The sequence below is a fragment of the Excalfactoria chinensis genome, chromosome Z (assembly GCF_039878825.1).
Source record: "Excalfactoria chinensis isolate bCotChi1 chromosome Z, bCotChi1.hap2, whole genome shotgun sequence".
NCBI lineage: Eukaryota > Metazoa > Chordata > Aves > Galliformes > Phasianidae > Excalfactoria > Excalfactoria chinensis.
The window spans coordinates 40,325,801-40,342,855 of NC_092857.1; the positions used below are offsets into that span (position 1 = coordinate 40,325,801).

Genomic DNA, 17,055 nt, shown 5'->3' on the forward strand with positions numbered 1-17,055 from the left:
TAGGCAGGAATGTGTAAAACAGCTCTAACAGATGCGGTGGGCTCCTCGGAAACTTCACTTCCAATCAAGAGAGACTGACTTCTCTGTAGTCTAGGCACAAGAGGATAGATTGAGCTGGGACAGTGACCTGCAAATTCATGACAACCCTCTGTCCAATACCTCATCAGCAGACCCAACCATACCTGCATCCCAAAGAGCAGCTGGCTGCACACCCACTGCAGGAGCACCACAGCTCAGCTGTAGGCTCTAATTTCCAGCTGTAGAGATAACGGCCTTCTCCTAGCTCTGCTATGCCCTTGTGCCCTGCATACTGAGGCCTGCACTACCCAGAGGCTTTGCTGCATCCATAGCATGGATAGGTTATGTGACCAGACTGCCCACTTCAGCCTCACAAAGAGCAAAGCATATCAAAGGTCACCAGTTCTCCCTGCTTTTCTACATGTGGTAGTTAAGGGTAGGCAGGCCATTCCCTCTGTGTTGCAGAAACCAAATTTTTCTCCTGGGCTGCTGGTTGAAGGGACCCAGCTGACCATAGAAACTATATGTAACTGTTACACGTAAAAAGAAGTCTGACAGTTGCAACAGGGAATTAATGCTGCCCAAACTCTTATCTAACAGGAAGCAAGTCTCACAATTTTCAGAAATTCTGTACAAGTTTGAGGTCACTGTGGAGTCACACTGGACTACAAGTTTAGTCTTTCAAGCAAACAGCAATAAGCAAATCTACAACTTCTTTACTAACATTTGAACACTGATTTACTCCCACAGCAAAGCATTATGATGATGACCACATTTAACCTGACAAAACTACAAGATGGATTCATATAATGAAATAAACTTCTACTGCTGAAACAAAAGGGCTATACCAGTTCTACCCACAGGTACGTGCTGGAAATCTGACTCAAGATCAGCCAGGGATCACTTTCCCTCATGTTGCTGTTTACTGTGTCGAGCTGACTTGCCTTTATTGTTAACATGTCATACAGCACTTGATGTGCCCTGAAAACCATTTAACAAGCTTTAGGATATTAGTTAGAGAATATCCCAGCTGGGGATGAACTGTGTTGAGGGCGGAAAGGAATGGTTTTAAAAAAAATAAAAAATAATTTTAAAAAAAATTAAAAAAAAAAAAAAAGCTCAATTGTGGAAACAATATATTTGTATAGTCAAAAATCGAAGTAGTGAGTGAGGGGATTAACCCGCATAGAAAATGCAGTCTCCCACAGTAGCATGAAACCAACAGGCTTAACCCAAATTTCAGAAACTGAGTTTGCCAGGAGAGTCTCTAGAATTAACTTCATTCCCAGCTGTATTCCTTCTGATACCTCTTTTTCACAGCCCCCTATGAAAAGGAAGGTGCTGCCCTCCTCATGAACTGTCAGCTAACAGCAGACTAAAATTCCGCTCATGTCTGGTGCTCCTATATTCAGGGGATCTATTGAGCTCCTCTACTGCTGTATGCGCACCCTACACTCACACACTTCTGCATTGCTCAGCATCCACTGCTTGTCACCTGCCCAAGTCCTTTGCAGTTATTTCACTCCTGAAAGGGAACAGGTTATTCTTTTTCTGGTGTAGCAGCTCAGCACTTCATAGAAAACGGCAGTTTCTGACTCAGTTGTGGCACGCTGAACAGGCAGCCCTGACCAGGGCTTGGTGACGATACCGCTGCTTCTGCTCACACATCATTTCTGGGAGCTTCCGTTTGGCTCCGCTGCAAGTAACTGCATTCCGGCTGATAGGCAGCGCTTGTGGCAGAACATCGACCTTCCTGCTCCTTCAGAGGCCGTCACTGGCTTACTACCCCGCCGGCAGGACAGCGCAAGCCACTACTAGGGGCGGACTCCATCGGCCGGGACAGGACGTAACCCTCCCAGCCTCCCTCGGCGCCTCCTCGCAGCCAGCGCACTTCATCGACCGACTCCGCCTTTCCTCTCCCCCGGAAAGGCCGGGCGGAACGCCGGAGCCGCGGTCATGTCCCGACCGCCCCTGTGCCCCGTCGTGCAGCAGGTCCGACCTGTGTCTGCTGCGCCGCGCTTGGAACCCGCGGAGCTGCGGGAAGCCGCCAGCTGCTTGGTGGTGGACGCGGACGGGAGGAGGATTCCCTTCGGGGCCTTGTACAGGAGGCAGAAGGCCGTCGTGGTGTTCGTGCGGGTGAGGAGGGCGGCATCTGGCAGGGCTGGCTGCCAGGGGTTGGGCAGAGTCACGCTTGTACTTGGGAGTTCGAGCTGTAAAGGTGGGAGCGGGGCGTCTGTGGCTGTCTGTGGGTGAGCAGAGGCAAATACATAGCAGCTGCCCCGTGTCCCAGCTGACAAGGCACCTCTATAGATAGATGGCTAGCAAGTCCTCCAGCCCGGAGTCTGTGTTCAGGCTCAGATAAATTAAACCGGGTTCTTAACCCAAATTTTGTGACTGTAGTGAACTTCAGTCTTTCTTATGCCCATTTCCTGGTCACCTCCAAACTAGTTTGTGCCTGAAGTCAGAGTCTGTTTCTTCACTGCTGTGCAATAACGTCTGTTTCTTACATGTCCGTCTGTCGCAGAATTTCTTGTGTTACACCTGTAAGGAGTATGTAGAAGATCTGGCAAAAGTTCCTAGGAGTTATTTACAAGTAGGTGCCACACCTCCCTACGTGTTTTACAGTCAGAGAGCTTCCAGGAATCAGCAAAGTTAATGCTTGCTTGTTTGCTACAGTTGCCACAATGCATCTGTGAAGGAGACGCATGGAGTTATTGCCTGGTATACTCTGTAGCAGCACTATTAACTTGATGGCATTTTTTCTACTGTATTCCAGCTGTTAAGACAGCATTTGACGGGAGTTTCTCTTGGTTTTAGTGATGCCCTGGGCAGTTGTCTGCTCAGACTACTTCACTTCCACCATGCTGGTACAGCTAGCTGCTGGGTGTGCATGGGACTAAATCAGAATAGTGCTCTGAATTAAAAATAGTCTCTGTTGACTGGGTTATTTTTTCTAAACTGCTCAAGTAATGTTACTCAGAATGACGTTTTCTTAATTTGGCTGCTTAATACATACAGAGAGTCAAATCCTTCCACTTTTTTTTTTTTTTTAATTTTTTTTTAGTATGACTATTTTATTTTTAGGATGGCTTATTTTCCTAACAAGACAAATGATTCTGTTTGGGATAGGCAGGTGCTATGTGCTAATATTAAAAAAACAAAAAATGAAAACAAAACAAACAAAAAAAAACCCCAAAAACAAAAACCCACACCCTGATACTTCACTAACTGCGTTACTAGCATCTAAACAAACAAGGTCTGTGTTTTAGATTCAGGCCTAATGGTGCAATTGCAAAAGAAAGCACTACACACTGATTAAAGTTACATATTCTAAGGGCCATCAGTGTATGGAAATCACAGATAAACTTGTTTGTGTGCCAGTCTTTGCATTCTGCATCCATACATGCAGGTGCAACTGTGGTGAAATTTTACATTTCCAAAATTATGAACAGGTTGCATTCAGTAGGAAAGATGATGCTACTACTGCTACATAAAATGTTCACATACCCGTAACTTAAGTTACCTTTTAAAAGTAATTTACTATGTAATAAATTAATGTAGCTACTAACGGTTACAGGTTAATAGGTTACAGATAAAAGCATTTTTGCTCCAAGTATATCAGTGACATTAATTTTGAATAATTTTAATGCAGTACACCATTATCATTATCTCAGAATGTCAGAATGCTTAATGCTTTGAATCCATGAAGAAATGCAGAGTTTCTCAATTTCAATACCTGTGATTTGTTCTAGGAAGCAAATGTGAGGCTTATAGTTATTGGACAGTCATCATATCATCACATCAAGGTAAATAAGGTAGTCATTAAATAAATTGTATACTCTATAGCGTCTTAATGAGCTGCATTGAGAGATTTTCCTCAGAGTGGAAAGACAGTCATTAGCAGCCATAGAAAACCAGGCCAGTATCCTTTTTGATGAAGCAGTTCTAATAGTAATGCTTGAATAAAGCAAAAAACGAAAGCTTTCAGATTAAAATCCACTGAGACTTGTTAAGGGGAGATCTTCTCGTGATTTCAGCAGAAGCTTTGTTTTAGTAAAAGCTGCAGGGCCAGAATTTTTGGCCTTTACTTTCATTTAGCATGACAAAGTCACAGGTTTTAAAATTGGGGTGCATTTCAGTATTTTTTTTTTTCACTAACTAAATTTATTTCTTAATCTTAATAATATCCCTTTCTTTTATGTACATATTATGCAGCCCTTTTGCAGTTTAACTGGATATACACATGAAATGTATGTAGATCCACAAAGGGAAATTTATAAAATGCTTGGCATGAAAAGAGGTGAAGGTAATGATGTATCAGGTAAGAATAATTTTCTCATACTGATATGACTAACAGAACAAGAATGCTCAGAAAATAATAGCATGATCACAGTGGGAACAGGGAGCCTAACATCAGACCATCTCTAGGTTGTACCTAGTCAAAGCACTGGTTTCTTCAATAATCACAGCAACCATTTGATTTTGTTATTCTTGTTATGCACTTCCGTATGTCTACATGACCACTTCTTTGCTGTTTTGTTTAGTGCAGAGCCCTCATGTAAAATCAAGCATGCTCTTGGGCAGTATTAGAAGTATATGGAGAGCAATGACTGGCCCAGCTTTTGACTTCCAAGGAGACCCTGCTCAACAGGGAGGAACTTTGATTTTAGGCCCAGGTGATCTCACTTTTTTTGTCTGAAAGTGACAGGCTACTACTTAGGTTGTTTGTTTTAGTGCCGCCATCTCTGCTGCTGTCTCTGTGGACTTGTAAGGAAAAGGACAGTCCTGTGCTGTTTCTGCAGTTCTGCTAGCAGAATGAACCCATGGAGTTGTCATTGTGCAGTCTTACCTCTGGCAGGGACAGCAAAAAGCTGATATCTGTTCTGTAGAAATCAATAGCTGATGGCTTGAAGTTCAGAAGGTATTTTTGAGTTGTATTAACTCATATTCTGCTTTCAGTTTGATTTGAGGCCCTTAATGTGTTTGTAATAGAGGAATAAAGCATTAAGGGGGCTACCACATAACAAAGCTATCTCATGTCATTAGGACTTGCTATTCTTCAGCAGATTTAGTTCAGCTAGATGCTCCAATGCCCCTTGTTTCTACAACTTAATTTTAAAAAATCCATGTCATAATTTAAAATAGGATTTACTGTGCAGTTTACAAGACACATAAGATCTGGTAGGATGTTACAATGCTCCTTTGATTCACTTATACCTTTTAATAGGAACCATATTTAACTAATTGCTTGTTTATTCTCATTCCCTTTCAGGTAATGAAGTTCATTTTTTGCATCATGATAGAAACAGATTGGATCATGTTCCCATTAATTCAGTTTTGCAGATGGCAGGTGTTAAAACAGTAAACTTCACAAACAAACCCCAGATTATTGACATATGACACTGAGACAATTTGTCTTTTTCTTTTTCTTTTTTTAATTGTCTACAAGAACAACACTCCAGTGAATTCCCAATAGCTTCAGTGCTCTTCATCTTTATAGGACATCTGAAACTGTGTCTGAAATACCAGAACACAGAATAAAGAACCTGGCACTGGACACTAAAATGCTGTTTTCGTTGTGTACAAGATAATAAAAACTAAAATGCAACTAAGACCTACTGCAAAAGTTTCTGTAGTTTACTGCTTTCTCATATAATAATCTTGCTAACCCATTTTAAGAATCTCTGTTCAGAATGCACTGAGCTAAAATGTTTTTGCTCAGGAAGAACTTGGGTTTCTTGCCCTTCAGTAAGCCAAACTGCATTTAAATCCAAAACTTTTCAGTGGCTTTAAAACCTCCAGCATTGTATGGCAATCTTGTATAAAAAAAATACATTTAAAAAAATCACAGTTCTAAGCAGTGGAACCTAAGCTGTCATGCATCTGGAAAGAGCGGATGTTTATTTTCTATTTTTGAACAAGATATTTTAAAATTGTCACCTGCTGTTTGATATTATTTTGTGTCATACAAGAAGGTGGATCTATTAAAACAGGGAGGGGCGTGTCTGAAATGTATTTGTGATCAGGTAGTTGGTTTTGGAATAGACCACAGTTGGTTACTTGTTTTCCTATTAATTTTTGCAGAAAATACTCTGTGTATATCTCAAAAAAAATCCTTAGTTGTTTCTGTCATAGACAGCTGAGGTGAGGAGGTTGCAGTTTGTGGTTCCATCTGATTTTGTAGTAACTTTTTCTATAAGAGTTTATATTCAGAATCTATTGCTTTCAATAAAGCAGAACTTGCCCTCTTTTGAGGCATGAGCACTTTCAAAATGAGATTTTCCAAGATTTATTGAGGAACATAGCCTCCTCTACAGCTGCTGTTCTTTGACCATTCCTGTAAGCTGTTGCTATTCATACACAACTCTTCTGCAGAATCTGACCAGTCTTTGGCCTGAGGAGTACCACAAGAATACTATACCTGTGTAAAATTAAAAGGCTTGTCCCTCTGTCCATTAGGGTCATTGGAATGCCCAGCACAAACTTCTGAGAGCTCTACACCCTTTAAGCTCCTCAATGAAAAATAAAAAGCTTGCTTAAGGAAAATAATGACATTGAGTAATGTAATTACATGAGGAGGTACTATCCCTTAGCCCACACATTGTGATAGCACATATTCAAGAGAAGGATGCTATTAATGTAAAAGTGCCATGTGATCCACTGCTCAAGCCAGCAGAGCCCAGCTTGGTCTCACAGCAGCTACCCGCAGTCCCAGCAGTGCCACAGACACATGGGGGGCAGTGGGACAGAGCGGACGCGTGAAGTATTTTGTAAGTGAAGGGATGCAGGGCACCCAGAGCACTTGCATGCTCATTTATGCAACCAGACATCCCAGTCATGATGCTACTTCCAGTTCCACTTCTGTTTTCCAGTCATCTCGCATTCATGTGCCCAGTGCTTTCCACTCTAAGGGAAATGTTTGTCACTTCTTGAACTGTTTTGCTTTCAGTGGGACTCAAAAAGTGCACGGTGGGAACAGTTTTGTTGTGGTGTTTTAACTCATTGGAGGAACTGGACACAGCTGCACATTCCTAAGGGGCTCAGAACAATTGAAGCTGCCATTTGCCAGTGCTCATGAAGCTGCCTGTTCATGGCACCTCGGTGCTAACAGGCCATGTGATTTTGCATTATTCCAGCAAAATCTTCAGATAGAATCACAGGATGAGAGCCAACAAGAGGAATAACAGCACAGGAGGTTCAGCAGAAACACAGCTTTAAGGAAAACATCGACCCTGCATATATCACACACCCACTGCATGCCAGAGCCCACGTGCACAATGAATGGCTATGGGCAGCTACAGGCCCTTTGTGTTATTTAAAAACAACGTTTTTAAAAAGTTCTGCAGCAAAACATGGGCGACAACCGCTGGCTGCACATGGCAAGATCTGGGCTGCGGAACACAGTGGAGGACAGGGAGTGCCCCACCTATTTCGGTGTATCGAAACGTGCTGTACTGAACACGCTGCTTGCGTGCTAGACACAAACGCAGTACTTTAAACTTTCCAAATCCTGAGCGGAACGGTGCAAGCAGCAGGATTCCGCCGAGGACACCTCTGCTGTTGGGAGCTCTGGGCTCAGGCAGCGGAACGTCACCAGACTCGCCGCATATACACAGTATATACAGCGGCGGCTGTCGGCGGCCGCGCGTAGCGCCTCGCGGCCAGCCCGGCCCAGCCCACCTGTTACCGCGGCCGGTATGACATCACTGTTCCCACCGCTCCGCGCCGGTGACGCCACAGCACCCCGACCCAATCAGTGGCGGCAGAGGGGGGAGGGCGGGGGTGCCGGGAGACGCCGGCTCCGGGCGGGGGGGCGGTGTCCACGGAGACGCGTCAGCTGCCGCTGCCGGTCCCTCCCCTGGCAGCCCGAGCTCCGCGGGGAGCGGCGCGGCGGGGAAGAAGCGGGCCGTCTCGCCGCACCCACGGTAGTGGCGCGGCCGCCTCCGCCATGAAGCGGAAGAGCTGGGCCGAAGCCCGGCGTCGCGCCAGTCCGCCGCCGGCTCTGAAAAGAACTCGGAGTGCAGCGTCGAGGGCGATGGGGGTTGAGGAGCAGGACGAGCGGCGGCAGCAGGCACCCTCCGCCACCGGGCCCGAGACCTGCGTGCAGATCGCCGGTGAGGGGGGGGCGTGTCTGGGCTGGGCGGGCTGCTCCGCGGGGCGCCGCAACTCGTGGCCGGGACAGTGAGGTAGGGCGACGCCCCCCTCCCCGCCGCCTTCTGCTGTGCGGCGCCGGGGCTCCAGCCAGGCGGTCTCGGCCGGTCCGGGAGAAAGTTGGTGGCGGCGAGGAGTGGGGCGCGACGCCCGTGTGTGGATGGCACTGGAGCGGGGTGCGCCTTGTTCGGCGGTGTTGGGCGCGTTTCGGAACAATAAACGCAATGTGCGCTGAGTAACTTTGGCAGAGCCGAGCAGTGCCTCACGTTGGGGTTTGGCTTGGAACAAAGCGGCGAGAAAGAGTATTTAAACCGGCGAAACGCGTGTCTGTGAAACAGAGCCCAGTAGCCTAGTTTGTGTTAGCGCTGGGGGCTCGTAACCCTCCGTGCCGACTGGTGGGCGTGACACTCGTACTGGCCGTTGTGCTATGTCTTGTCCCGGCACCGCGCCGTGCCCCTGTGCTGCTCGCTGTGGCATTGCGATAGCAGCCGGTGTTCCGTGTGGCAGCCGTGAAGGTGCGGCCGAAGTAATTCCCTCAGTTCGGCGTTTAAGAGACGTGCTTGGGCTTCGTTTGTATAGAAACAAACACAGAAATGGACGTTTTCTGTGTTGTATCACATTTAGGAATTGCGTTATTTACAACTTATTTACTAAAAAAAACCCAAAAACTCACACACGCACAAAAACAAACAAATAATAACAACAAGTAATAAGCCTCACCTCATTTCTGTGAAAGACAGATGGGAAACTGTATGTAAACAGAGCAGCAGGAATACTGAGAGCAATCACGGACAAAAGCATGGATTGCATGCTTGCTGAGAAGTCTTTAGATAAACCTGCTATGTCTCCTAAGTAGCAGTATGTTTAGAAAATCCTAAGATTCTGTCAGTGTTTTGGAAACCAGGCATAGTGATGTAGGAAGAACGTGAATTCCCAAAGCATAGCAGAATCCTCTTTTAAAAAACGTGTAATAGAGCCATGGAATAAAACTGGAATACTCCAGCCTAAAATGTAGTTTTTGGGTCTAGTCTTCACGGGGACATAATGGAATATTTATATGCAGAACTGTAATTCTGTATGTCTGTATTTTTGTGTAGCTTCTTAGTTGTAACTCTTTGTGCAGGAATGGCAGAATTTTAGGGTTCAGTGTAGAAACCTCTGATTAGACAGGTGTTGCCCTTTGGTATCAAAGTACCTCCCCATGCTGGAATGTTGTGTAGCCCAGCCTAGCCCCACAGACTATGATCAGTCATGGGCAGAATCAGCTTGGGGCTGGGGCACACCTCCAGCACTGAACTGACCCCTCATATTACTGTGTTTTCTTTTCCAAGGAAATGCTCACTTGTTCAAATAGTGCAGCTTGTCACCTAGGATTTGACTTGTGTTTTTCAGTGGGAGTTCAGCATGCACATAAGTAGGCAGCATAACAACCTCAATTAAAATGCAATAGGTTCTTGTATTTGATAATAATATATGTTCCCTTAGTCTTTTCATACTGCTCACCATGGCTGCTGTTTACAAGCTTTTAATAATACATCAATTACTGCCTAATCTTCATTTCATTGGTATTATTTTATTTTATTTTATTTTATTTTATTTTATTTTATTTTATTTTATTTTATTTTATTTTTTTCCCCAGTAGAGAAACTTTGAGAGAGAGAATGGGCCTGTAGTCTCATCTTTTCCTTTGGCTGCTTTAAAAGTTATTTCAGGTTTTGGACCGTCAGTTTTGCCTTCTCATAATGCAGTTCGGAATTAATTCGGAATGAATTAATAGTTCTGGACTGGAAGCAGATTAAAAGCATCAGGCCTCACTATTGCACTTGGACATACTGGGAAATATTCTAGCAACCATAAAGGCTGAATGCCAGCATTACCTTCTCTGCTTACAAAACAGCCCCAGGCTCATTAAGAACATAGCAGACTACTCTCATTTTCCTCTCCGTGGAAGGCAACAGCACAAACCATCCCAAATATCTAAAAAGATGTATGGATTTTGTCTCGTCTGACATTATGCTGATACGTAACAGAGTTGGTAATGCTTTATTATGCATAGATTTTATACTCAATGCAATTATTGTGTTTCTTTGTTTCCTACTGAATTGCACTTATCAATCTAAATATTTTTGTTTGCTGTTAAGAGTAGTTCAGAGAAGCTCTGCTTCTGGAAGACTGTTTATTTTGGTTGTTAAGCTGCATGGAAAATCTTGCCGTTTTGTCTCTGTTGACTAATGTGTAAGTCTGGCTGGTATGAATTCAATTTGCTGGTACTGAATACATTTCTTCTGTTTACTGAAAGCATATTCCCACATTCTTCTGATCTCTGAAAGAAGTAATTTATACGATGTAAAGGAAATGTAACCGTTTCATCTGAGAATGTTAAAAACTCATTACTTCCCTTCATTGCCAGGTTGTCATTGCTATGATTTTATAAATAACATTTTAAAGAAAGTGTAGAATTATAAGGCATAAACTTTGCACAAAAGTTGTGTTTCTCTCTCAGCTCCAGCAGTTAATTCCAAAATGAAGTAACTACAGTAACGAAACATGAAATTATATTTTGAGTGATAGAACACCATGGGGAATCTTTAAAGATGTTTGTTACAGTGTGTAATTAACTCCAGAAAGAATGTCATAAACTGTACCATATATCCTGTCTTTTTTTTTTTTTTTCCCCCCTTTAATTAGAAATCATTTCATTTACACTGTCATTTAGATATTTTAAAAAAGAGCATCTGGTTCAATATGCTAATTGATAGATAGGTTGAGGGCTTTTTTGTTCTTTTACTTGTGTGTTTTTGTTGGAGACTTAAGGGTTTTGCTTTGTTTTTTCCCATATTGTTGGTTTGATATTGCAGATTTTTTATGCTATGAAGAAAACAAATCTGTTCTTTATTATTATTATTATTATGAAAAAAAAAATTGGGGAAACTATGACTGTCAGCACTCTCAATTCTGTTATGCAGATACATCTCATTTCAAAAGTTGTATTTAATCTTTTATCGGTATGACCTCACTGGTGAGCATGTCTCAAAAAAATTTTAAAGCCAAATATAAGGCTTTTAATATCCAACCCAGTGCTTGACAGCATGCGAACACTTGTAATGTAGTCTTACAAACTGGACAAGAGCAGTTGAGATCAAGGACAACGTTTAAGTAAAGTACCACATCAATCATGATGTGCCCTGAAAATATTTTTTTCATGGTAAATAAAAATTTCCTTTAGCATTCTAGTGTGTCTTCATTTTCTTTTTCAGAAAGCCACGCTGTTGTTGCTATTTCAACTGTATTATCACTTAAATATGAATTGTATTGTAAAGATGAGAGAATGAATGTTTTCAAGGATAAGATGACTAACACAAAAATACTGTACAATTTTACTTCTCATCTTAATATTGAAACTGAATTTGTCTTCTTGTTTTCCTCTTGTGTCTTTCTGTTATTTTGGAGCTCTTAATGTAACAAAGTGCTATCCACTAACCCTGATTTTAGAAATACAGTTCTGTTAGAATAGTAGAGAGTTACTTACTTTCATTCCTTATAATTCAAAACAGACTGACATTATATTTTGTTATACTGTCAGTCTCCTCTGAATTTCTCATCTGAGGCATCTGTTTAGCAGTAGCACTGCTGAGTTTTTCTTTTGGTGAAATAATCTTTGCTGCTTGTATGCAGACTTGTCCTACCTGTAGTGAGTGACTGTTTAGTGTTTAGATGCCTCCTGAGTTACTGAAATTGCTTTCTTCAAGCCCTTCATAGTGGACTCATAGAAGCATCAGGCTCACTGAAGGTAAAGCTAGGAGATTATTTTGTCATCTCTGTTTGCCAGTGAACACAGTTGTGAAATAGTAGCTCTTAGTGGTGTATACCTATGCTGCTTCTATGGAACACTGCAGAGCAGAAAAATGTTTTTCTTTCTGTATGCACATGAAAACCAGATGTGTGATTATTGTGGCTTGTATAAGCAAACATATTTGTTCTACCTTTAATCTCACTAATTCAGTACTAGTAGTAGCAAAACTGTGAGATCACAGCCCCCAGGTAGGGGTCTGAGGACTTGTTTTGTTGTACATAGGTTGCTTACTAAAATTAATTGCCAGCAATTGTCCATGTTTCTGCATTTTTGTTTTGTTATTTGAGGCAAGCAAAATTAAACATAATTGAAGTACATCTAATGTACTGTAGTCATATCTTCTAATTGCAGTGCAGATGGAGCCTGCAAGGCAGTAAGCCCTGCTTTTATTCTTCTGAGACACTATTAGAAGGATCTGCTGTAGTTTATGATAATTTTATGATGACCTCTTATTAGAAATCTGCAAGAATCTGGAAGTACTGAATTACATTATATGTAAATGAGGTACAGAAAAGCTAATATTAACAAAAATAAAAATGCATAAAAATGTTAAAGTGGAAGCTTTGCTCAAGTAGCCCAAGCTGTTGTGGAGTCCTTCTGAAATGCATTTATCATTGCTTCAATGTATTTCATCTGCAGAACCTGGTCCTGCAGTCATATCCATAGTGGAAGAATCCTTGTTTCACCGTGTTGGCTACTCATGTTCAAAAATTAACACTGTAATCCTTGGTAGCTGTAAACAGAACTGGAAATGCATTTGCAAAATATAGATAAAAACAGACACAGTGAGGAGTTTACCATTTGTATGCTGTCAGGCTGGTTAGCCAGTAGAAAGGCAGATAGGTTTTTGGGAAAAGACTGCTCTACACAGCTTATTACTAAAATCTCCTCGTAGGAAGCATTTTCAAAAAGATGGAGCCTGCTGTTTACATAATGGAGAGCAATTGTTAGTAGCCTGCTGGAAAGGACAGCTTGTCAGGATGTTGGCATTTGACATATGCTGCTTTTATTGTGAAGTGGTTTTACAGCCATTAAGCTTGGGTTCCTTGCTAAATTCTTGCAGGTGTTTTAGAATAGCATCAATTAATGCAATCCAAAGATACCAATGTGGAATTGAATGCCTACAGCAGTTCAAAAGGCCATGAGTACTCTATTCACTCAGGAGATGAATTCTTATTTTTGTTGGACTTTTTTGCAAAAGCTGTGGAAAATTTTCAGTAAAAGCTGGAGCACTGAGGAAGCAAGTGATTCACATACTCCAAGTCCTGTTTCTGAATAAAATGCTATGTTATTTTGGTCTTTGGACCTATGGAAATGTATTTCTTTGCTTTTTTGTTCCTTCTCTAGTATTCAGGGATTTGGGATTACTTCTTCTATAGAGCTTTTATATTTTCAAAAGTGATGTACAGCTTATGTGAAAAGTTGGCAAGCAAGAAGGTAGCATGCCAGCCCAAGCACTTCAGCCATTCTGTTCAGACCTGGGTGTGCATGTTGTTTGAGTGCACCAAGGGCTCAGTCCTAGTCAAAAAGGAGTGAGTCTAAAGAGTAGGTGCCACTGGGGGTGGGATTACTGGCTGTGTTTTGACACTGCTAGCACGCTAGTAATAAACCTCGTGGCAGCTACCTGTTAAACCAGATTAGAAACAGTGTGAAATCATAGCTCAGGGCTGTAGTGTGACGTGGATTTCATCTAGCAACACCAGTTTAAATACAATCCCTAGATATTATATCTTATCCATTCTCAGTTTTGCTTTCTTGTGTGCTCTCTGTCCTTTTCCTATGGCCATCAATGCTCATTTTCAGGGAATAGGGGAGTAAGCATGCAAAGGAGCCCCACCCCCCCTTTTTTTTTTTTCTTTTTTTTTTCTTTTTTTCCCCTTTCTCCTATAAGTGAGCGAGGTTATCTGCTGCAGCCCCTGAAGGTGTTGGACATAGCTGCACAGAGAAAGGGAGGGAACTCTGTGGTGTGAAGAGACACCACGTGTGTATATGTACATATGTAATGTGTGTGTGTGTATATTTATATAGTTATATGCACATACATTTTTTTTCCCCCGGCAGCAAGAACAGAAGTGTGGCTGCGTTGCTTCAAGGCCTCTGTTTAAAATGACCAGTTACTAGAGGCGCAGCAATTTACTGCACGGCACAGTCCATGTTTAAAGTTCACTGCAGCTGCCCTGCCATTGGAGAGAGTTTTGTTTTGGTGTTTTCTTTTGTTTTAACGTGAATACCGAGTGTGGCTTTAACCTGTTCAGCAAGGGGCGCCAAAACAAACACCGGGTGTTCCTGCCTGCCTCTGTGGGGGCTACCGGTATGGATGGCGGGGGCTGGCTGTGCTCTGAGCCTCTGCTGGGGAGCGCCGCGCCCCAGGCCGGTTCGGAGACGTTTTGCTGCTCGGTTTAATGTCGATGCCGCGGAATTAGTACGCAGCTGAGGGCTGCCGTGCTCAGAGGGCCCTCGTGCGGCCTGGCCTGCGTCACCTGCAGGAGCCGGCACACCCCCGCTGTCCATGTCCGGGCACTAGCAGCACGCGGAGGGTTGCGAGCCCGGAGCCGTGAGGAGGCGGGAGGAAGCTGTTTGGATTTGTGTTGTCGGCGGACGTGCTGCAGAAAAATAGGGTGTTTGTTAAAGCTCTGTTTCCCTACCTTTCAGATCGCCTTTATTTCGCAGTTCTCTGCCAAAAGCCAAAGAGTGGAGCTGCAGCTTCAGATACCCATTATTTCTGTGTAGACAATGAACTTGTGTATGAGAAGTAAGTACAGACTTTCTTTTTTTGTTTGTTTTCGTTTTTTTCCCCTGATCACTGGAATAAATCAGTCAGAACGTCAGTAATGAGAAACCAGTCTAATTGACGTTCTGTGTTTAAATGTTGCTGAGGGAAACATACTATTCTCATTATAGAGCTAATAATATGAGTCTGTCCTCTCAGACTTACTTGCTGTGATGATTTATAAGGTTTAGAATGATTTCTTGGCTTCCCATCAGGGTTTCTTAAAAATCTTTTCAGAGCCTTTGGTATGCCCAAACTTGTTAGAAGACACTGGAACATGCTGCAGCAATGTATACTCTGAAATCTACATTCAACCACTGAGCAGAAAGAGATGTCTTTAGTCACCAGAATATTAAGTGGAGCATCTAAACATCCTGGAATAAGTGAAAAAGCTGACAAAACTTTAACTCAAGATTTATGAGCCCGCTAGTGAACAGCATATGTCTTTGGATGCAATCTGGAACACTACTGATTCTTGATTTGTTTTTAACCAAAAACATACTGTTTTAAAAAGGGCTGATGAATAATTATTCTCTGTGTTTGCTTTTCTTTAGCAGTAATGCATACTGTATCTTCAATTAATTGAGGTAATTTACCATAGAATGTATAGGAACACTAGGTATATGTAGACATATTCCCAGAATATTTTGATTACTTATCATTGCCTTCATTTAAAACCAGATATTTGGGTTGGTTTTGAAGCAGGATTTCTAAACTGGTGTCCCAGAGTGATAAGGTACTGGGACTTTTTCAAATCTTGAATATTCTACTGTGTGTGGAAAACAGGATACAACTGGTTTTCCATTTAAATTAGTATACATATAAGAAGATATTTACACGCTCAGAATTATTCATGTGTATATTACTATGTCTTACTTTGTGCATCTAGCTTAAACTATCTATCTAAATAAATAAATAAATAAATTTACCCTTTCTCTGACTAGCTTCTATGGAGATTTTGGACCACTCAATCTGGCAATGGTCTACAAATACTGCTGCAAGCTAAATAAGAAATTAAAGGTAATGCTTGTTTTAGTATTCAGTATTCATGTCTTTTTAAAGAACAAAAGCAAATAGGCCAGAAGTTTCTGTTGTTAAGGTGCTTTCATGTATTCCTATTGAAGCTATGTTTTGAACATGCATGCAGTGTTCCCTTACGTGCATTTAGGGAGGAAAAAAGCCACTTGCCTTTAAAATCCACTTTCTTGTGGCAGAGAGATGTTAAGCTCCTAAAAGATGAGTTGCTAAATGGTTACAGGCAGAGTTAGATTTGTAATGGTAGATTTTTTTATATATATATTTTTTAACTTATATTCCTCTTCTGGTACTGACACCTCTTCTGTAAGAAGCAATATGTAAGAAGCAATGATTTTTGATAGTATTTTTGGCATGGTCCTAGAGAAGACTTGTCATGTTCCCACTGCATCCTTTTTTTTTTTTTCCATAGGGTTGCTTTGTAATTGGAGTCTTGTTAGAACATGGTGTCTTTATAATAGAGAGTTTCTGTATTGATGAAATCAATGACTTCAAGTTAGTTGACCTTTTACAGAAGTTGGACTATAAAACTTGCTAGGCAGATAAAAAGCTTATTAGCATTAATGTGAATCCCCATTTGCCAGTTCAAAACTGTTTAGGTCTTAAAAGTACCACTGAGCTATGAAAATTGGAAAGCACGTGGAACATAGTAGTTTAGCAAAGTTTAAGTGGGGTTTTGTTGTTTTTTGTTTGTTTGATTTGGTTTTGGGTTTTTTTGGCAGAGGGTATCACTTGGTGTCTGTAAATGGCATCAGTTTACTTAAATCCATCTTGTATTGTCACTATAGAGCTAAGAACAGATTTACCTTAGATTTAAGGCTTTCTTACTTCTGTTTACAGCATGGGTGTCATACCTTTTGGCTTTTCTGGGATGCCTTAAGTACAGAGGAATTGTCTTCGGCTGCATTTACACAAGTTGCTCCAAAAGTAATGCCTTCTGTGTATTTCCATGGAAACTGCAACCAATACAAAGAGCACAGTTCATGTATGGAACACTATTTTTCAACACAGTTGAAAAAATACCACTTGTTATGCATTTCTACTAGCAGTGAACAAGAGCTGCCTGCCACACTATCAAAATCTGCCCCAGAAGAGATGACCTGCTGTTACCACTGCTGAAACACACCACCCACTGCCTCACTGTATTCACATATACTGTTTCATCCCCATAATGAACATTCAGCAAGCATCAATGAATATAAGTGGGTACCATTTTTTCCTCATAGAA

The 17,055-nt window shown here is 41.9% G+C and overlaps 2 protein-coding genes across 5 annotated transcripts in view; both read left to right on the forward strand.

The window, feature by feature from the left end:
• The first annotated feature begins 1,614 nt into the window (after window positions 1-1,614).
• On the forward strand, window positions 1,615-6,560 carry PRXL2C (peroxiredoxin like 2C). Of its 4 annotated transcripts, XM_072359746.1 has the most exons (6): window positions 1,615-2,154; window positions 2,543-2,611; window positions 3,771-3,824; window positions 4,234-4,339; window positions 4,563-4,694; window positions 5,291-6,560. In XM_072359746.1, the coding sequence occupies exons 1-6, from the start codon at window positions 1,975-1,977 to the stop codon at window positions 5,416-5,418; spliced, it is 669 nt and encodes a 222-aa protein (XP_072215847.1). In that variant the 5' UTR covers window positions 1,615-1,974; the 3' UTR covers window positions 5,419-6,560. The 4 variants fall into 4 exon arrangements, with proteins under 4 accessions (XP_072215847.1, XP_072215851.1, XP_072215849.1 ...); XM_072359750.1 differs by lacking the exon at window positions 4,563-4,694 and having other exon boundaries at window positions 5,291-5,635; XM_072359748.1 differs by lacking the exon at window positions 4,234-4,339 and having other exon boundaries at window positions 4,568-4,694; window positions 5,291-5,635.
• Window positions 6,561-7,868: 1,308 nt separating this feature from the next.
• CDC14B (cell division cycle 14B) overlaps window positions 7,869-17,055 on the forward strand; it is a 47,830-nt gene continuing 38,643 nt past the window's right edge. Inside the window, exons 1-3 of the mRNA XM_072359430.1 lie at window positions 7,869-8,132; window positions 14,675-14,774; window positions 15,737-15,812. Of these exons, the coding sequence (XP_072215531.1) occupies window positions 7,967-8,132; window positions 14,675-14,774; window positions 15,737-15,812 (342 nt within the window). The 5' untranslated portion in view covers window positions 7,869-7,966. The remainder of the gene's footprint in view (window positions 8,133-14,674; window positions 14,775-15,736; window positions 15,813-17,055) is intronic.

Excerpts from the sequence above, each read along its gene's own strand:
- PRXL2C (XM_072359746.1), top strand. The coding sequence starts at position 1,975 with ATGTCCCGACCGCCCCTGTGCCCCGTCGTGCAGCAGGTCCGACCTGTG. Across the intron at positions 2,612-3,770 it reads TTCCTAGGAGTTATTTACAA|GAAGCAAATGTGAGGCTTAT; the intron begins GTAGGTGCCACA and ends GATTTGTTCTAG. Across the intron at positions 3,825-4,233 it reads CATCATATCATCACATCAAG|CCCTTTTGCAGTTTAACTGG; the intron begins GTAAATAAGGTA and ends CATATTATGCAG.